At 41.2% G+C, this 22,035-nt stretch overlaps 1 protein-coding gene across 8 annotated transcripts in view; it reads left to right on the plus strand.

Annotated features, from left to right (window-relative positions):
- Positions 1-22,035, plus strand: part of LOC125457582 (endothelin-converting enzyme 2-like) — a 173,168-nt gene that overhangs the window by 45,839 nt on the left and 105,294 nt on the right. Inside the window, exons 1-2 of one of the 8 annotated variants that reach the window (XM_048541991.2) lie at positions 19,560-19,620; positions 20,892-21,013. The exons of 2 other annotated variants lie outside the window; for them this stretch is intronic. In XM_048541991.2, coding sequence (XP_048397948.1) covers positions 19,566-19,620; positions 20,892-21,013 — 177 coding nt within the window. In that variant the 5' untranslated portion in view covers positions 19,560-19,565. 5 more of the 8 variants (XM_048541998.2, XM_048541995.2, XM_048541994.2 and 2 more) reach the window with 5 other exon arrangements.

Below are 22,035 nucleotides of genomic sequence, written 5' to 3' on the forward strand. Positions count from 1 at the left end.
GGCCAACTAAACCAAGAGGAAGTTAATTCATGAAGGCAGCAAATACAGAGTTCATTGGACGTAGGGCCAAAGTGGCAGAGAGAGTGTAAAAACCTTTAGACCATGTACCTAACGATCCTCTCAGCAATACTTGATCCACATGCACAGTAGCAGAGTTTGGACTTCTTAGCCATCTCAAAACTTATCGAATTGGCATGGAACAATTCATCCCTAAAACAAAGGTACAGATTAAGAAGACAGTTTGATGAGTGTTATCAAGTTTGAATTTATACAGCGTCACTTTTATATTTAGTGAGTTATTTTGTTTTACAAAATATTTCAGCCAGCTATGCACAATACTATATATTTACTGTGCAGTATTTCAACGTGTATATTGTTTTTTCTGTGCCAGGAATGCCTGAAAGAACCCACCTGTGATTTTAATACTGATTCCTATGATTCATTTGAAGTTGTTTCACTTAGTTGCGATTTTACAGAATGTGCCTGCAACTTTAAATGAGGTCTTACTATACTTGAATCCTTCTGGACAAAATCTAACAACGATTTGCCTTCCTAATTGCTTGTTGTACCAACATACTTACTTTGTGTGATTCATATATATGGACAGATCAAATATTTCCAAGTCTATTACATTAAAAATATATTTTGCCTTTTCCTTATTTAATAGACACGAACATATTATCATCCTGAGCAGTGTCACTTAGCCCATTTGCCACAGACTCATTGACAGCTGCAGCAATAATGTTGAATATTGTCTTCCCCACAGCGATGAGGTCATGTGGCATTCCTGTTCCCAACTGATTCATTACTGCTGTCTCCTGTTATTTGCCATCTTGTCCTGCAAGAGACACGTAATGACGGTGTGTGTATATGTCTGTATATACGTATGTGCAATGTAGCAAGGAGTACGTGGAGACTGAGATGTGTGTTTATAAGGCTTGCTGCTGTGGTGAGTGTGTGAGGGCAAGATAGAGCTTGTGAATGCCAGACATTGGTCCTATTTGCTAGAGGTTGTTGATGGGTGTGTGATAGGGTATGGCACATTGTGAGAGTTTGGTGGTACATTGGGTAGATGTTGTCATTTGAATGTGCATTTGCTAATAATCACTACTTGTATGAAGTCATTGGACTTTTTCCAACATTGTAACCAGATCCTTGGTGCTATATTGCTTGCATTGACCTTTGTGATTAGGTGTACCCATTGCCTTCATATTGAATGACTGGATAGCCTCCTGGTTCAGTCGAAATATGACCTATTTCCTTCCTCTTTTCACGTTCTGCACAATGGCCTTTGGTACTGCATCAGAAACCTGGGAGAACTCTCTGGTCTGTTACTCCATTGCTTCAGAATCTTCCTGCTCAAAGTCTTTGCAATTAATTTCCAACATCTGTAGCAATGAAAATGCACCTCATCATTCAAATAGCAAGTTGGCTAAAGAAGTGCGGACCAACTTAATTGGCATCAAACACAGTGTATCGTCGATAAACTCAGCAGGTGTGGCAGCATTTGTGGAGATTGACACAAAGTTAATGTTTTGAGTCCAGTATGACTCTTCTCTGTAACTACAATTCTATCAGACACTAGGAGGGAAATAGAATTCAATGAAGGTGAATATGTTGTTGGAGAGAAGAGCAGAACTTCTTCAAGATGGGCATATCTTGAAGAGAAGTCATCTTGAAGAGAAGTGCCAGTGAATTAAATATTCAAATAGGTTCTGAAGAAGAGTGATACTAGACTGAAAATATTAACTTTTCTGTCTCCACAGGTGCTTCCAAACCTGTTGAGTTTCTCAAGCATTTTCTATGCCTGTTTCAGATTTCCATTGTCCGTTGTATTTTGTTTTTATACAAGCTTAATTATGTTAGGTTTGTTTTTGCCTGGGCCGCCTGCTAAGATGCAGCCACTTAGCAGCATGTTTTCACACTGCTCTGTATGCCACCAGCATGAAGATGAGCAGGCAACAAGAAAATTTGTGTTCCTTGTGTCACATCCATCGGGCACAGGATAATTGGGCAGCCATTGTAATCCCTGTGTTTGACAACGAGCTTTATCCAACTTTAAACCCTGAAGTGTAAACACATCCAGGAAATAGTTCTGCACTTGGCTAAATTCACAGCTAAAACCTGAATCTGAGAATTTAGAAAAATAGCAATATCCCTGAATTGGCAGTGGACTAATCAACGCAAGGACTCCTAAACGTGAAATGATAAGGTAAATTTGAGGTTGTTGACTTGCTTGCCTAGCTGGCTTATTTTTGTTCAGATGTTTCATCACCATGCTAGGTGACATCATCAGTGGAACCTCTGATGAAGCGATGTTATTCTATTCCACTTGGACTTCATACTGTTTGGCCTGTTACTGTGAGTTGTGTCATTTCTGTTTTTAATCAATATAGGTTTTATATGGGGCCCAATTCTATATGTTTGTTGATTGAATTACTGAGTGGAGAACCATGCCTCTAAGAATTCCCATGCATGTCTGTGTTTGGCTTGGGCTACTATGGTTACTTTGTCTCAGTTAAACTGATGGCCATTATTGTCTGAGTGTATTGATATTAAGGATAGTTCATTGCGCTGTTTTGTTGCTAGCTGATGCTCATGTATTCTGATGGCTAGTTTCCTTCCTGTCTGTCCAATGTAATGTTTGTGGCAGTCGTTACATGATATTTTGTAAACCACATTGGTTTGGCATGTTGTGTGAATGAGTCTTTAATCCTTGTAAGTGTTTGTCAAAGAGTGGCTGTGAGTCTGCCATTGGCCTCCTACTTTCAAGAGCCACCAGCTATCTTTAAATAAATGACAAGTGTCTTTGGCCACTAATCGGCTAATTGAAAATCAATCCCAGGTGACTATTTACTACAATGCCAGTTTGTGACCCTATTTGACCTTGACATTGTGGTACTGATCCAAAATCCTGTTCCGTGTCTCCTGTCAATATCTTGTACTCCCAACAAACCATTTGCGATAAGTTGTTGACACCAGATATTGGCCATAGTTTTGTGTAGCAATGAATGACTTGAGACTGTGTCCCAGGTTGAGTTTTTCTGACCCTTTAATAGCTTAAACATCTCTTTAAAACTATCTCTTAGTTGCTGTCATTAAGCTTAAATATACCAAGTTTCCCCAGTCTTCCCTTATAGTTCAATCTTCTTGAGAATAGTGATCAGCTTCTTAATTCCTTTCACTACCCTTGCAGAACCTGCAGGATCAAAATATAACACAGTACTCCAGATGCAATCTTGCCAGACAGCAATACATTTTAGTATTAGTTTTTTTTTAGCATGTACACTACTATTACTTTGATTCTGTTTGCTTTGATAATTGCTATTCTACTGTGACTGGACTTCTGAAGCACTGAGTCATTGCTCAACTCCCTGAAATTATCCCCTGAGATATTAACATAGGAATGTTCACTGTGTCCACCTGAAATTCCTTTCTTTACAATTTTGGTGGGAACATGAGGCAGTTTAAACCAAATTATTTAACATCCCTGCTCAAATATTGGAGACAGAAATTTCAAACAAACCTATCAAGTTTTTCTACATTGGTATCTCACAACATAACTTTATAGCTCAGATCTCTTTTAGCTTCCTCCTGAGAAAAACTCAACCTGGGACAGAGTCTCAATATCTGGTGCCCTCAACATCATTCATAAATGTATGATGCATGTAAGAAAAATACATTTATTTATAATCCATACTGAATTGCACGTATATCATCTAATAATACAATTTCCATATTGTTTCCACCTTAATTATAAGTTTTTTTGCTTATACTGGAGATATTAATAGAGATAAAAGATGATAATTCCCACTACCCAATATTCTACATCCCAGAGTGTTAAGGAAGTGACTGTACAGATAATTGTTGCTTTGGTGATTATCTTACAAAATTCTAAGGGCTGTGTAATGATTCCTGCAGATTGGAAGGTAGTGAATGTCTTCCCACTATTTATGAAGGGAGTAAGAGAGGAAACAGGGAACTACAGACCCTGTTAGTGTTATATCAGTAGCAGGGAAAATGTTAGAATCTGTTATAAAGGATGAAGAAAATGGGCACCAGGTTGATAACAACCTGGGCATAGTCAGCATGTTTTTGTGAATGGGAAATTGTGCTGGCTGAATTGGTTGACACTTTTTGAAGATGTTACTCACAAAATTGAAGAAGGAGAGCCATTGGACATAATATACTTAGACCTTCAGGAGACATTTGATAAAGTCCCCTACAAGAGGCTGGTTAGAAAAATTAAAGCACATGGGATAGTAAGTAACATACTGGAGTGGATTAATGACTGGCTAACAGAAAACAGAGTGGGAATAATTGGATCATTTTTACATTGACAGACTTTGACTAGGAGGATACTGCAAGAATCCATACTTGGTCCTCAACTTTTCACAATATATATCAATGATTTGGGGAATCAAATGTAATATTTCCAAATCTATGGATGATACATTGTTCAGTGGGAATGTATGTTGTGAGAACGATGTATAGTGGCATCAGGAGGATTTGGACATGCTTAGTAAGTGGGCTAGAATGTGACAGATGGAACACAATGTGGAAAAAGGTTATTCATTTTGGTCAGAGAACTGGATATATGGAGTATTTGTTAAATGGTGAGAGATTGGGAAGGGTAGATATAGAAAAGGATCTAGGTGCCCTTGTCTGTTAAGTCAATGAAGGCTAACATGCAGCTGCAGCAAGTTGTTAGGAAGGTAAGTAGAATGTTAGCCTTTATGGTAAAAGGAGTTAAGTACAGATTTGGGCACAGGAGTAGTGAAGTCTCGCTTTACTTTTACAGGAGCTTGTTTAGACTGCACCTGGAAAACTGTGTGCAGTTTTGGTTTCCTTATCTCAGGAAAAATGTCATTGCAATAGAGTCAGTGCAATGAAGATTCACCAGACTTGTTCCAAAGATCAGATGGGGTGGCTCAATGGTTAGTACTGTTGCTTTACAGCGCCAGGGACCTGGGTTCAATTCCAGCCTTAGGTGACTTGTCTGTGTGGAGCTTGCACATTCTTGCCATGTCTGCATAGGTTTCGTCCCACAATCTGAAGATGTACAGGTTAAGTTGATTGACCATGCTAAATTGCCCCACAGTGTCCAGGCTAGGTGGGTTAGCCAGTAGTAATTGTGGGGATAGTGTTGGTTTGGGAAGATTCTATTTTGGAGATTGTGCAGACTTGACCGGTCAAATGGCCACTTTCTGCACTGAAGGGATTCTATGGTTCTATGATGAGTTAATGAAAAGAAATTGGTCAAACTGTGCCTGTATTATCTAGAGTTTTGAAGATTGAGAGGTGGTCTCATTGAAACTTATGAGTACTTGAAGGGTAGATGCAGGTAAGATGTTTACTCAGTTGGAGAGTCTAGAACCAGGGGGTACAATCTAAAAATAGGGGGAATCTATTTAGATTCAAGGTGAGGATACATTTGATTTTACTCAGAGTGGACCTTTAGAGCTCTCTACCACAGAGCACCATGGAAGCTCAGTCTTTGAATATGTTTAAGGCAGAAATTGATAGATTTCTGATTACCAGTGGGGAATAGGGTTGCAGGGGTTGGGTGTGTAAATGGAATTGAAGTGTATAATTAACTCCAATTTGAGTGAATTGCAAGGTAGGTTTGTTGGGCTGAATATTTCTTCCTGTTCTATGTTCTCAGCCATGCAGTCACTCTATTCTTGTTTGCTGTGTGTTCTGTTCCCGATCCTTGACTCACCATTAAATACCAAGTAATAAAAGGACATTTGTAGAGAACTGCAGGCAGAAAATATCCCTCCTAAAAACATTTCTACAATTTTTATGGTTATCTGCAGCAGCCACAAACCCTAAAACAAGAATAAAAGGCTATTTGTTCTCTAAATAAAACTATATGCTTACCTAATTGCTGCTGTGGACACATTTAAAGAATACTAGTACAACAGTACTCTTGACTGTTCCATCCTGATTGTATGTAGTTTTAGGTTAGCTGAATTCAGTGCTCAGAAAATTAGAAAAGGCAGAAGGTTCCATAAAGAAATTCAGGCCCAAATTTCTGGCGTGGATGACAAAAATGTGGCTGACTCTTACCAATGGTCCTCTGGTATAAGAAATCCTCATGCGAGATATGGAGGTTTGGTACCTGTTTGCCAGAGCTAAAGGGTGGCTTTAAACTTAAAACCTTTTTCAATATTTTGGACCTGAATTGATAAAGGCTTAAATTATTACGAAGGGTATGAGATGACAAGCATAAGACAGTACATATGCATCATTTTTATATGCTGTAAATATTTAGTATATCTGCTGATAATCTTCCTTTTACAGAAATATACTCCCTTGTGGACTGCATCATTTTACTGAAATAGTGCAAGAAAATAACTTTATCGGTTCCTAATCGTTTGTTCAAATTGATGTTGTATAACCCAAAGCAGTTCCAGTAAACTGACACCTTGAGAGTCACAGAAATAACAGTTAATTGACAAAGCACAAGGCTGCAGGTTTTAATCCACAATCTTAATTCCATAGTCTCATGGTAAATAATGTTTCTGTGTTTCTACAAATACTTCTAATTGCTCACTTGGTACCTGTAGTGAAAATAGTTTGTTAGTCAGATATAATGTATCAATCTTCAAACATCTTGGAATTTTTTTAAAATGAAGGTGCTATGTAAATATAAATTGGTTTTTCAGTCTGAAAGAAATCATGCATTTGTACAACACTTCGCTGTTGTCACATTGTCAGGACGAAGTTTGTTAAATTTTAAGGTAATGTTGTATATGTTATCTCTTGTACTTAGAATTCTGAATAAAATGTTATTGTTTGTTTTGTTGAAGAACATACAGGTGATAGTGAACCTTAAAAGCTACATGTACTGTCATTGCTCACATCAGACGACAGTTCTCAGAACAAAGATATATCCTAGTAAAGAAGAAGGATTCTAGGAAGGGGATAAGCCAACCATAGTTAACCAAGAAAGTTAAGGATAGTATCAAATTGAAAGAAAAGAAATATAAATGTGCCAAAAATTAGTGATAAACCAAGGGGTGGGAAAATAAATTCTGAGGGCAAATGAGTAAGTAACATAGAAACAGACAGTAAGAGCTTCATTAAATGTTTAAAAAGGAAGAGAGAGGCCAGTGTGAGCATAAGACCCCTTGAGAATGAGGCTAGAGAAATAATCATGGACAACTCAGAAATGGCAGAGCAATTGAATAAATAATATTGACTAGTCTTCTCAGTAGAAGACATTAATAGCATTTTAAAATAATGAAATAATCAAGGAGCTAAGGGAGATAGGCCAAATAAATGCAATAACTGTCATTAGACAACACGTACCAGAGAGACTAATGGGATTAAAGGCCAATAAGCTTTCTGAACCTTATGGGCTTCATCCTAGAATTTTAGAAAAAGTAGATGCAGGATAATGGATACAGCAGTAGCAATCTTCCAAGAATCCTTAGATTTTGGTAAATTCCTAGAAGGTTGGAAAACTGCCATTGTAACACCCTTATTTAATAAGACACGAAAGGAAAACAGTAACCATGGGCTATTTAACTTAATAACTGTAATTGGGAACGTATGGAATCTATTATAAAGGATGTAATAGTAGAGCATTTAGAAATACATAATATAATCAAGCAGAGCCAACATGACTTCATAAAGGGGAAATCATGCCCGAAAATCCATTGGGAATTTAATGAGGAGGTAATAAGCAGGGTGGATAAAGGATTTTCAAGAGGCGTTGAATAAGGTACTACACATGAGACTAGTTACATGAAAGCCACCTATGCTGTTCAGATGAGTATATTACAAAGTCTAGATGTTTGGCTAACTAATAGAAGACAGTGATTTGGAATAAAGGGGGCATTTTCAGGACAGCAATTTATAACTCATGGAGTGGCTGGAACACAGTTATTTACTATATAAATTAATGAGTTGGATGATGTAAATGAATGTACTATCATCTGTTTGAGGATGACAAAAAAATAGGTGGCAAGACAACCAGTGAGGATTAGCCAAAGTGTGGCATCTTGTAAGGGTTTGAGCAGTGTTTTCTATAGCAGAATCAGGCGACAAGTGCAGAGAGATCCATTTTGATGTTGAGATTATCTTGTTCCATCTTCTGTGATTTCACAAGTGGCATGGTCAGATTCTCTCTAGGGAGTGAAAGATGGGCTAACACTTGTTAAATTCCTTGTTCGTGCCACAACTCACCTCACTAATATCTAGACTCCTTGTTAGCAACCAAACTTGCCAAAAAGGCTAGACATCTGGAAAACCCAACAAGGAAATCTGAAAGTGTATTTGGCATATTCAACTTAATGCTTGTTCGGAATGGCTTCCATGTTAGACAGTGGTCAAGAACAGTTTGATCCAAGGGCTCTAGGCACATTCCCTCATCTACAGACATTGCTACCTAGCATCTGCCAACCCATAACAACTGTCATAGCACCTCACTGCCTGTACATTCAATCAAATAGCCTGTTGGAAAATGGTGTGGTATAGCCTTCAGCGCAGTCAATGGGGGCCCCTGTCAGTCAGGGAGTCCCAGTTCTGTTGGGCAGGGACACAGTCCATGTACAGCCCAGAGGTATTAGCCCTGTCACTTTTGGATGCTTATTTAGAGGATCTGTCCCAGTGTCATCCAGGGAATGTTCATCAGTCCTGTAGGATCAGCACAAGTAGTCAGGGGAATCACATATGGTTAGTCAGGACGTTGTGGACACAACAGTCTTGGCTTTGGGTAGTCATGTCCAGGGACTGATTGTCAAAGTTGATCATATTGTCTGGAGTTGATACAATCTTGGTTCAAGACTGTTAATCTTGTTGGATTGATCAAAGTGGGAGTCTGTGGGGCCTGTTTGGGGTTTTATGGCAGAATGGGTGATGTCAAAGCTTGGTGGTGGGTGGGAAGCAGAGGCACTTATCGATAAGGACAGTGATGAGGATGGGGCTGAATCTCTAGTTCAGTGTGCAGAATTTGGAAAACAATTGGAGACATGTTACCTTATGGGAATGAAGGTTATTGACTGATGGGAGAGGATAAAGGAACAGGTGGGCATCAACACAGTGTGATGCTGGAGTTCAAGGGGCAGGGAAGACAGTGTTAAATGTAGTTAAAAGTGATGTGTTAGGGAATGGGTTGAAATGGTTTGTTAGGATATTGCAAGCTAATGAAGGAGATGCAGTCTCAGGGAAGTACCCGGGATCCAGTGCTGATGGTACTCAGCACGATCTGCATTCCCTGAAATTACTTCTTCCTTGCTCTCAATGTAAATTGTTCTTACAATGTGGCTAGAACAAGATGAGCAGAGTAAATGTCAGTTCGATGGTTGAACGCATGAGATTTATAGGTGCACCATCGAAAGCATTCTATCTGTATGCATCACAGCTTGGTACAGCAACTGCTTTGTTCAGGACTGTAAGAAACTGCAGAGTTGTAAACACAGCCTGGTCCATCACGCAAGTCAACCTTCCAACCATTGACTCCATCTACAGTTCTTGATGCTTCAGAAAGGCAGCTGACATCACCAAAGACCCCTCCCACCCAGAGTATAATCTCTTCCAACCCACTGTTATTAGACTTCTGAATTGACCTCTCAAATTTCAAATATAATGTTGGTCTTGCTTTTTATGCACCTTCTTTGCGACCATAACTTTGTATTCCTTGCTCTGTTCAATCTTTGATCTGCCTGTGCAGTGTGCAAAACAAAACTTTTCACTGTGCCTAGGTACAGCTGACAACAATCAAATCAAATCAAGTTTGCTGGATGGCATGACGTTGCACTGACAAATATGTGAAGCTACATGCTTGCAAATTAAACCTGGGCATCTTGATATGTTGAAGGTAACAGCAATGACAATAGAAAACGCCATTGGCAGCTAAAGGAAAACCACCATTCATTCCACTTCTAGTGGTCCTCTGCAAACACCACAAGTTTGAATCCTCATAATCATTTAAATATAATGATTCTATCATGGCAGCTGTCACGATTCCTACACCCTGCAGCACCTTTATGCACTTCATGCATTTGAGGTTCTAGGAGCCCTGCTGCTGGTTACTGAGGGTGAAGGGGGGCGGGGTGGAAGGCACAGACTGCTCATGACACCATCGTACAATCCCTGACTGATGGGAAGGTGCAAGTTTATGCTGTCTATGCCTACACCAGGTTTGTGGTTGTCATGAGACAGCTCAGCTACTTTGGGCCACTAAACTCCTCTGCTGACTTCACTTCTATTGCCCTTCTATTAGTATAAACAAAAGCTCATGTTCATATTTGTATTTATCCAATTGCTTAACATAATGATGGTTCCCTCCTGCACAATGACGAGCTATGAGTGTCCAGTGGGCATTAGGGACACAGTAATGCTGAACAGTGTTCACATGGGATGTAGCTAAGGACAGGTAAGGTTACCATGGGGTCTTGAGTGCATTATTTTAACCCTCAAACTTCATTTTAATTTGTTGGTGGGTAATTGATTCTAAGATGTACAGATAAAGTGTATGACTTGGTGGTTAACCAACAATTTTGTAAGTGAACGGAATTGTACACGCGAGGGATTATCAGACATGTCAGCTATGTATGACTTAGTGGCTGCTATGTCATTACATTGCTGGTGGGGAGCAACGCTGGACTGCCAATACCTGTCCAAGTGCACAGCGACCTTTCACGGATGGCAAGGAATGACAGTGCTTCAGCAGATATACACTGAGTAGTGAGTTATTCCAGGATTGGTACCTGGTAAGACACAGTGGAAATTGGATGCTAGAGATGTCTTTGATGCAGGATGGCATTTAATGCAGTGAGTATATGGGTGAGCAAATTTGCTAGAACTTATGACACAAAACCCTGCCTGAACCTTATTGCAACTCAGATTTAACTAAAACAATGTGAGATTCAGCTCACAGAGTCTTCACAGGATATAGGCAGGTTGAGTGATAGGTGAAAACTTATTAGATATAATGTAACGTAGGAAAATATGAAGTTTGGCTGGAAGAATAGAAGAGCTCAATATTAATTACATGGGGAGAGGCTGAAGAAAGCTGCAGCACAGCAGGATTTTGGGGTCCTTGAGCATGTGGTGAGATGAAAGTGACTGCTTCGACACGAAGGCCAATTTGAGCCAAGTTTGGCATCAGGGAGCCCTAGCGTTGGAAGGCATTAGCCAAATCAAACCTTCGGTCGAGTAGGTTGTAACAAGCATTTTATTTAAGCTTGTACCAACGCAGCACGGGAGAGGCCTCAGAGTCAATCTCTAATACAACTCAAAATAACATATTTATACATTTCCATATCACAATTGTTGCATGCAGTGTTGGCATAAAACAAACAATAAGTCAGTCCTTCACTGCAAAGAAAGAATGCAGCTTACTTTCTTGTGAGGTGCAGAGTCCTCTAATGTCAACAGAATTTCCACTTCTGTGTTATCTTCAGGGCTTATCTGTTTCTGTCATTTGCTCCTAGTACTGAAACCTTCCCTTATGATTAATATTTGCATGACTATCTCAAGCTATACAGATGGTCACTGGATCCCAGGCAACTGCTAACTGTATTGTGAAATGCTAATAACCTAGGGGTCTAGGGGTCCTTCTTGTCAAACACAAATAACGACTACTCCTTCAGTTAATTGCTAATTGTTCCCACTTCTGGATATGCAGCTAAACTACCTGAAATACACTATTTCCTTATATGGATGTATCTCAGCAAGCTGCTTGCCTAAGTTGCTTGCTGTCCCCCACATATCGTACTCCCGCACATTTTGTACACTACATTACTGCAACCTTGTACCTGTCTACCCTTCTTCACCTGGTAAAGCTGGAGTCAATTGAAAAGTTGGTGGGGTGGGGACCGCAGGATTAAGGGAAACATTCTATTGGTTGTAGTCATATCTGGCACAAAGGAAGACAGTTAAGGTTGTGGAGGTCAGTCATCTCAGTTCCAGGACAACTGCTCAGGACATCCACAGGAGTGTGTCCTTAACCTAACCATCTACATCTGCTTCATCAGTGACCTCACCCCCATTGTAAGGTCAGAAGTGGGGATGTTTACTGATCACTGAACAATGTTCAACACCATTTGCAACTTCACAGGTACTGAAATAGTCCATATCCAAAATCAACAAGACCTGGACAATGTCTAGGTTTAGGTTGACATATGGTTGACACAAAGATAGGTGGAGGGATAGATAGTGTCGAGGAAGTGGGAAGACTGCAGAAGGACTTGGAGAGGCAAGGCGAGTGGGCAAATAAATAGCAGATGAAATACAATATGGGAAAGTGTACTTTAGCAGGAAGCATAGAAGCATAGTCTATTTTCTAAACAGGAAAGGCTTCAGAAATTTGAAGCAAATAGGGAATCAGGAGTCCTTATTCATTCCGCTAACGGGCAGGTTCACTTGGCAGTTAGGAAGGCAATTGCAATGTTAGCATTCAAGAAGGCTAGAATACAACAGCAGAGCTCTACTGCTGAGGCTGCATAAGGCTCTGGTCTGACCTGTATTTGGAATATTGTGAACAGTTTTGGGCTAGAAGGATGTGCTGGCATTGGAAGGGGTCTAGAGGTGGTTTACAAGAATGATCCCATGTCTAATGAGGAGCGTTGAGGACTCTGTCTGTACTCGATAGAGTTTAGAAGGATTGGGGGTATCTGATTGAAACATACAAAATACTGAGAGGCCTGCATGAGCGGACGAGGAGAAGATGTTTCCATCAGTAGGGGAGACTAGGATCCAAGGGCACAGCCTAGGACCTTAAGGGACAGCCATTTAGAACTGAGATGGGGAGGAATTTCTTCAGTCAGAGGATCGTGAATCTGTGGAACTCATTGGTGCAAAAGCCCAAGTCATTGAGTGTACTTAAGTCAGAGATGGATAGATTTTTGATTCGCAAGAAGATCAAGGGCGGCAGGAAGACAGCAGGAGAATGGATTAAGAAACGTATGAGCAATAGCAGACTTGATGGATCAAATGGCCTATTTCTATGCCTTTTTTTATGGTCGAAGAAACATTTGTGCTGCACAAGTGGCAGGCAATGAACATCTCCAACAAGAGTGAAATTAACCATTACTGAATCCCCCACTATCAACATCCTGAGAGTTACCATTGACCAGAAATTGAACTGGACTCTCCATATAAATACTGTGGCTGTGTGCTCTTGTGGCACAGTGGAACTGCCTCTACCTCTGAGCCAAAAGACCTCGGTTCAAGTCTCACCTGTTGCAGAGGTATTTAAGAACATGCATGAGCAGGTTGGTTAGAAAACATTTATAAATACTGTGACTACAAAAGCAGATCATAGGGTAGCAATCTTAAAGTGACTATGTCACCTCCTGAATTCCCAGCTACAAGATAATGTCAGGAATATGACGGAAAACTTTCCACTTGCCTGGATGAGTGTTGCTCCAATACCACTCAAGAAGCTCAATACCATCCAACACAAAGCAGCCTGCTTGATTGGAATCACATCCGCAACATTCAATCCCTCCATCACTGATGCTCATTAGCAGTGTTTTGTGCTATCTACAAGACGCATGGCAGAAATTCACCAAAACTTCTTTACTAGCACATTCCAAACCCACCACCACTACCATCTGGAAAGAAAGGGCTGTTGATACAGGGAAACACTAATACCTGCAAATCCCCTTCAAGTCACTCACCATCCTGACTTGGAAGTACATAACCATTGTTCAGCATTGCTGGGTCAAAATTTTGGAACTCCTTAATGGCATTTTGGTCAATCTACAGCAAATAAATTCGGTGTTCAAGAAGACAGTTCACCACCATCACCTCCTCAAGGACAACTCGCAATTTATTTTAATGCTGTCTTAGCTAGTGATGCTCACATCCTATGAATCACTAAATAAATCATAAAAGGCTACCAAACATGTTCAGTAGGTAATAGGCAAATGGACTGTTGGCCTTTATTTCAAAGGGAGTGGAATATAAAAATAAGGATGTTTTTCTAAAATTATACAAGACACTAGTCACATCTTGAGTACTGCGAACAGTTTCGGTCCCCACGTCTATGGAAAGATATACTGGCATAGGAGGCAGTTCAGAGAAGATTCACCAGGTTGGTCTTGGGTATGGAAGTATTTTTTATGAGGAGAGGTTGAGTTGGTTGGGCTTGTACTCATTGGAGTTTAGAAGAATGAGAGGAGACCTTATTGAAATATATAAGATTCTTAAGGGATTAGATATAGAAATGTTGTTTCCCCCTGTGAAAGCATCAAGGACCAGAAGGCATAATCTCAGATTAAGAGGTTACCAATTTGAGACAAACATGAGACAAAAACAGAAATTGCTGGGAAAACTCAGCAGGTCTGGCAGCATCCACAGAGAGAAAGCAGAGTTAACATTTTGGATTCAGTGACCCTTCTTCAGATCTGCTCTCACAGCAATTTCTGTTTTTCAGCATTCACAGTACTTTTGTATTGTTTGAGGCAAAGATGAGGATCATGTCAGAGGGTAGTGAGCGTGTTGAATCTTTACTGCAGAGACTTGTTGAAATTGGATCAGTGATAATGGGAACTGCAGATGCTGGAGAATCCAAGATAATAAAATGTGAGGCTGGATGAACACAGCAGGCCCAGCAGCATCTCAGGAGCACAAAAAGCTTCCGGGAATTGACCTTGTGAACCTACGCTGCACTCCCTCAATAGCCAGAACATCCTTCCTCAATTTGGAGACCAAAACTGCACACAATACTCCAGGTGTGGTCTCACCAGGGCCCTGTACAGCTGCAGAAGGACCTCTTTGCTCCGATACTCAATTCCTCTTGTTATGAAGGCCAGCATGCCATTAGCTTTCTTCACTGCCTGCTGTACCTGCATGCTTGCTTTTATTGACTGATGTACAAGAACACCCAGATCTCGTTGAACTTCCCCTTTACCTAACTTGACTCCATTTAGATAGTAATCTGCCTTCCTGTTCTTGCCACCAAAGTGGATAACCACACATTTATCCACATTAAACTGCATCTGCCATGCATCCATCCACTCACCTAGCCTGTCCAAGTCACCCTGTATTCTCATAACATCCTCCTCACATTTCACACTGCCACCCAGCTTTGTGTCATTAGCAAATTTACTAATATTGCTTTTAATGCCTTCGTCTATATCATTAATATATATTATAAATAGCTGCGGTCCCAGCACCGAACCTTGTGGAACGCCACTGGTCACTACCTGCCTTTCCGAAAGGGACCCGTTTATCACTACTCTTTGCTTCCTGTCAGCCAGCCAATTTTCAATCCAAGCCAGTATTTAGCCCCCAATACCATGTGCCCTAATTTTACTCACTAATCTCCTATGAGGGACTTTATCAAAGGCTTTCTGAAAGTCCAGGTATACTACATCCACTGGCTCTCCCTTCTCCGTCTTCATAGTTACATCCTCAAAATCTCCAAAAGATTAGTCAAGCACAATTTCCCCTTCGTAAATCCATGCTGACTCTGACCTATCCTACATAGACATAGAACATAGAACATTACAGCACAGTACAGGCCCTTCGGTCCTCGATGTTGTGCCGACCTGTCATAACAATCTCAAGCCCATCTAACCTACACTATTCCATGTACGTCCATATGCTTATCCAATGACGACTTAAATGTACCTAAAATTGGTGAATCTACTACTGTTGCAATTTCATCTTTTATAATTGACTCCAGCATCTTTCCCACCACTGACGTCAGGCTAACCGGTCTATAATTCCCTGTTTTCTCTCTCCCTCCTTTCTTGAAAAGTGGGACAACATTAGCCACCCTCCAGTCCACAGGAACTGATCCTGAGGAAAATAATTACCAATGCATCCACGATTTGTAGAGCCACCTCCTTAAGTGCCCTGGGATGCAGACCATCAGGTCCCGGGGACTTATCAGCCTTCAGACCTAACAATCTATCCAACACCATTTCCTGCCTAATATAAATTCCCTTCAGTTCATTAATTACACTAGGTTCTTCAACCACTATAATATCTGGGAGATTGCTTGTGTCTTCCCTAGTGAAGACAGATCCAAAGTACCTATTTAACTCATCTGCCATTTCCTTGTTCCTCATAATAAATTCACCCGTTTCTGTCTTCAAGGGCCCAATTTTAGTCTTAACCATTTTTTTTCTTTTCACATACCTAAAAAAGCTGATAACCCTCTAATTTCCGGCCTTAACCCTATAGACTTGATCCTGTTCCTGACCAAATCTGTGTCAGCTTTGAAATCAAAAAACAATCCAATTTCAATAAGATAATAAAATGTGAGGCTGGATGAACACAGCAGGCCCAGCAGCATCTCAGGAGCACAAAAGCTGACGTTTCGGGCCTCCTCTCTGATGAAGGGTCTAGGCCCGAAACGAGGGTGGCTAATGTTGTCCCACTTTTCAAGAAAGGAGGGAGAGAGAAAACAGGGAATTATAGACTGGTTAGCCTGACGTCAGTGGTGGGAAAGATGCTGGAGTCAATTATAAAAGATGAAATTACGAATCATTTGGATCGCGGTAACAGGATAGGTCAGAGTCAGCATGGATTTACGAAGGGGAAATCGTGCTTGACTAATCTTTTGGAGATTTTGAGGATGTAACTATGAAGATGGAGAAGGGAGAGCCAGTGGATGTAGTATACCTGGACTTTCAGAAAGCCTTTGATAAAGTCCCTCATAGGAGATTAGTGAGTAAAATTAGGGCACATGGTATTGGGGGCTAAATACTGGCTTGGATTGAAAATTGGCTGGCTGACAGGAAGCAAAGAGTAGTGATAAACGGGTCCCTTTCGGAAAGGCAGGCAGTGACCAGTGGCGTTCCACAAGGTTCGGTGCTGGGACCGCAGCTGTTTCTAATATATATTAATGATATAGACGAAGGCATTAAAAGCAATATTAGTAAATTTGCTAATGACACAAAGCTGGGTGGCAGTGTGAAATGTGAGGAGGATGTTATGAGAATACAGGGTGACTTGGACAGGCTAGGTGAGTGGATGGATGCATGGCAGATGCAGTTTAATGTGGATAAATGTGTGGTTATCCACTTTGGTGGCAAGAACAGGAAGGCAGATTACTATCTAAATGGAGTCAAGTTAGGTAAAGGGGAAGTTCAACGAGATCTGGGTGTTCTTGTACATCAGTCAATGAAAGCAAGCATGCAGGTACAGCAGGCCTTGAAGAAAGCTAATGGCATGCTGGCCTTCATAACAAGAGGAATTGAGTATCGGAGCAAAGAGGTCCTTCTGCAGCTGTACAGGGCCCTGGTGAGACCGCACCTGGAGTATTGTGTGCAGTTTTGGTCTCCAAATTGAGGAAGGATGTTCTGGCTATTGAGGGAGTGCAGCGTAGGTTCACAAGGTCAATTCCCGGAATGGCGGGACTATCATATGTTGAAAGATTGGAGCGACTGGGCTTGTATACATTTGAGCTTAGGAGGATGAGAGGGGATCTGATTGAGACGTATAAGATTATTAAGGGATTGGACACTCTGGAGACCGGAAGCATGTTCCAGTTGATGGGGGAGTCCAGAACCAGAGGACACAGTTTAAAAATAAGGGGTAGGCCATTTAGAACAGAGTTGAAGAGAAACTTCTTCTCCCAGAGAGTGGTGGATATATGGAATGGTCTGCCCCAGAAGGCAGTGGAGGCCAAGTCTCTGGATAGTTCCAAGAAAGAGATAGATAGAGCTCTTAAAGATAGTGGTATCAAGGGTTATGGGGATAAGGCAGGAACAGGATACTGATTGTGGATGATCAGCCATGATCATAATGAATGGTGGTGCTGGCTCGAAGGGCCGAATGGCCTACTCCTGCACCGATTGTCTATTGTCTATCAGTCAAGATTTACTTGTCAATGAGTCAAATGGCCTACTTCTGCTCCTATGTTTTATGAATCTTATGGAGCAGTTAATATATTTACTTATTCTCAACAACAATAAAAACAAAGTTGCTGGAAAAGCTCAGCAGGCTTTCAGTTTTTGTTTAATTAGCTTGTACGTGATGGGAGAAGAACTCCCTCCAGTTGATTATTTTGCTTTGCATGGGATGCATTGGGCATTGTACTATTCTTCTTGGTACCTTCTTTTAGGTAGACACTGTCTGTGTGCAATCCACAGTGTTTTTTCTACTGCCTCTCTTCAGGCTGCAAACTCAACTGGTCCATAAACTTGGTGGTGAATAACATGGACTCGTCCAGTCCTACAATAAGCACAATCATACTCAATTATTATTAGCATAAATGCACCAATTTTGGCGTGAATTTTATGAGATTGTAGCATTAAAACAGACTCTGGTCCACAAATAACTTACTTTGTAAAGTATACAGAAAAATAACGCAATAAACACATAAATGCTGATCGGTTGACTTCGGTTCCCAGGTTGGACAATTTTAATGGACACGATGTCCAAAAGATAGTTTTGAACTTAATTTGTGGTGCATTTTGAATCATTCGTTACTCGACTGAACAAAGAGTATTTTCCTGTTCTGAGGGCATCCTCCCTTTAAGAGGACAGATTGTTTCTGGAGAGCTGTCCTTTACTTCGCAGCCCATTGGATGAGTCTGAGGAGCCGGGATTAGGATTTTCGGTTCTCTTTGTTTGCCTCAAGTAAGTAAAAGGCATTGGGCCAAGCCAAACCCGTTTTGGGGTCAGCTGAGTTATTTCGAAACAGCTGCTGTGAGGAATTTGTAAATATTCCTTCGTGTCAGTACCTGGAGCAAGAACAGCAACGCTGTTTGGATCCAGAATTCCGGAACCAGTTCAAGACGGTAAGCGGAGAGATCACCTGTCATAGGGACCATTTTATTAATTTTATACAGATTTTATTATCAATGCGTGAGTGATATTAAACAAGAATACGTTGTTTCAGAAATACCGTACATTTGGCTGTTTTGCTTTCAACATTTTGTTTTTCTCAGTGAAGCTTGGCTTTTTCTTTTCGCTTGTCTTCGAGAGTGGCTATAACCGCGACTGGGAACTTGCCACCTTTATACAAGATAATAAAGCACAGTTGTCATGGGGTTAGAGCCTTCGCATGAACACAACAGACTGTCATTTGAACAGGCGCCGGTCAGAAACAAAATTGAGGACATTTTGAAAAGGAAAGCAGGCTCGTGTGAAAAATATTAACATTATTTGACTCAGCATTCAACGCAGCCCAAAAGATCAGGAGACAGAGGATGAATTGTAAAAATAAACCATATTTGTCCTGCCCTGGTTTCCCTTGAGTACTGATTCCCTCAGTGGTAACGGGAGAGTGAGGACCCCGTTATCATGTTTCCTGGGAGACCCGGAGCACGGATTTTCCAGTGTATTTAAGTTCTCACACGTATCTTTAGTCACGAAGCGCTTGTTCCTTACAATTCTTGTGTAAGGGCTTCCCCGGGGGCGATGAACCACCGAGGGGGAACAATAAAGAGCCCCCGATGCCAAATCGGAAACCCCACCAGCAGCGGCGAAGCCGCATTATTTATCTTAAAAATTCCCTGAACTGTGACGAGCTCGAGGTCACAAAACTGAATCGGGAAAAGAAATCAACGTGTTGCCTGTATTTTATTTCTCTGCTTCTTCTGCCACTTTCGAGCTCTGGCTCTGTATTTGTGAACGTTTGAAGTGCCATGTTTTCTGTTCAGTCTCTGCCCCCAGTTTGGGGGACATCTACTGCATGCGAAGGTATTGCTCCTGAAGCATTTGATGACGATTGGCTACCCTGGGCTCTGATCATACAGGTTATTCTCCCACCTCCTCTTCTCACCTCCCCCCCCCCCTCCCCCAGCCCCTTCTGTGTAAACATGCGGTAACAGGAAGGATGTTTGTGGAATGCAGTTAGTGTCTGCAGGCGTGTGGATAGGCTGTTGGCATTAGCGAATGATCTGCTCTCTCTCTCTCTCTCACCCACACACCACAAGCCGAGCGGCTAGCCTTTTTATTTTTCGGAAGGGCTGATGCGGTAGGGAGAAAGGGACTTATCGTCGTCGCGACAATAGGGATCTGGCTTAATTGCTCGTCAGGAAAACTTCCACCATCTCAGTGGCTGTTCCCGCGAGCCCGCTCTGACAACCAGCAATGAAGACGGCGGGAAAAGGCTAATTAGCAGCTGTGCCGTGTCAATCGGTTCTTGCTGGGTTTTTACACTGCTCCGGATGCAGCTGTCTACGGAGGAAAGTTTTGTAGCACCGCTTATGGTAATACACTTGCAACCATTTGGATCGATTTGGTCGATTTCACTAGTATTTCGATCTCGTGCTCTGAAATTCCAATCGTATTTAGTCTCTTCGTCCTGCTGCCGACACTGGTCTTGCGACGATATTTGTAAAAGTTTTTATTAGTTTCGTTTGCGAAACAGTCAACTACAAATTCCATGCATTAATTTTGCTGGGGGTGCTTTTAAGGCAGATTCACTGGTTTATCATTTAGTGACACGCGTGGGCTGGGGTGGATGCTTCAGTATCGATAGGTAAGCGCGATGTTTTCTTTAGCAAAACAAATCTTTTGGAGTTTTCTGTTTCATGGGAAACAGTAGCTAAAACACCAACCCCATAGTAGTCCACCTGGTCTTCCAGTATCTTTGTGCCTGATGGGGATCGGTTAGCTCATTTGGCTGGAAGACTTGTCTGGTATGCACAGTGATCCCAACAGCGCTGGCTGAAGGTTACCACAAAGGACTTTCCATCTCGACCTCTCCCATCATCTGAGGCACAGTGACCCTCAAGTTACATCATAAAATTCTTCATAGAATTCCTGTAGTGTAGAAACAGGCCATTCAGCCCAACGAGTCCACACCAACTCTTCAAAGAGCATCCCACCTCGACCCATCCCTCCTACCTTATCTCTGTAACCCTGCATTTCCCATGGCTAACACACCTAATCTACACATTCCTGAACATTATGGATAATATAGCATGGACAATCCACTTAATTTGCACATCTTTGGATTGTGGTAGGAAACCGTAGTACCTGGAGTAAACCCACGCAGACCCTGGGAGAATGTGCTGACATCACGCAGATAGCAAACCACCACCTTTCTTTAATGAGAGATCAGCCCTCTGGTCTGGGAGGACTACAGGTGACTATTTCATACCTAAGAACAGAGATGGATGTGATAATGTTTGGCTGGGCCTGAAACATCTGCATTCCAGAAAATACAGTTAGATCGAAGAAGGGCCACAACCTCTTGCATTTATACAGCATCTTTTAACACAGTAAAAAATACCAAGGCACTCAACAGTGGATCAGTGAATAGATTTTGACATTGAACCACAAAAGGAAGTAGAAGGTAGCTGAGCAATGCTTGGTCAAAAAGATAGATCTTGAGGAACATCTTCAAGGAAGAAGGATAAGTTGAGATTTTTTAGGGGTGGATTTTAAGAGTATAGGGCCTTGGTAATTGAAGACCAGAAATGGAACAATTAATATTTGGGACGCTGGAGGTCAGAATTGGAGGCATGTAAGGATCCTAAAGTGTTTTAGGATTTGAAATATAGATATACAAAATGTAATGGGTGATAATTATGTTGAAGGGTAATTTTGAGCCCCTGCATAATGTATCATTCTCTGTCTTGACATCCGTTTCTATCTAACTGCACAGAGATGCAATGGTTTGGGTTTTCTACTTTTAAGATGAGCGCAAGGTTTTTGTGCAGAGAAATCTACAACATAAGCTCTTAGGTCCCACATAGAGAGGAAAATAGAACAGTTAAGCATAACATTTTAGTGTGGAAAAGAAAACCCCTCAGCTCATTGTGCCTACATTGGCTATTGGCTAGATCAAAGTTATGGAATTGTTCCTTGAAACCTTTTATTTTCTTGAGTGAGGAGTTAAGTTGATTCCTCCCACAAAATTGTCCTTGAAAAGAGAATGAAGGTTTCATCATCTTGTAAGCCTACTATTATTTGTGACTTAATGATCTAGAACATTCTTACAGGCACAGTCTTGTGAAAAAAACATGCTGGAGCCTGTTGTTATATAAGACGTACGACTTGTTTGATTTACTTTACTTTATAGAATGTCTTACAATGTCAATTTTCAGGCCAAACAAATTCAAACGTTTTGGGTCTGGTAACCCTTCTTCACCGGACCCGAAATGT

This window comes from Stegostoma tigrinum, chromosome 14, assembly GCF_030684315.1.
Source record: "Stegostoma tigrinum isolate sSteTig4 chromosome 14, sSteTig4.hap1, whole genome shotgun sequence".
Classification (NCBI taxonomy): Eukaryota; Metazoa; Chordata; class Chondrichthyes; order Orectolobiformes; family Stegostomatidae; genus Stegostoma; species Stegostoma tigrinum.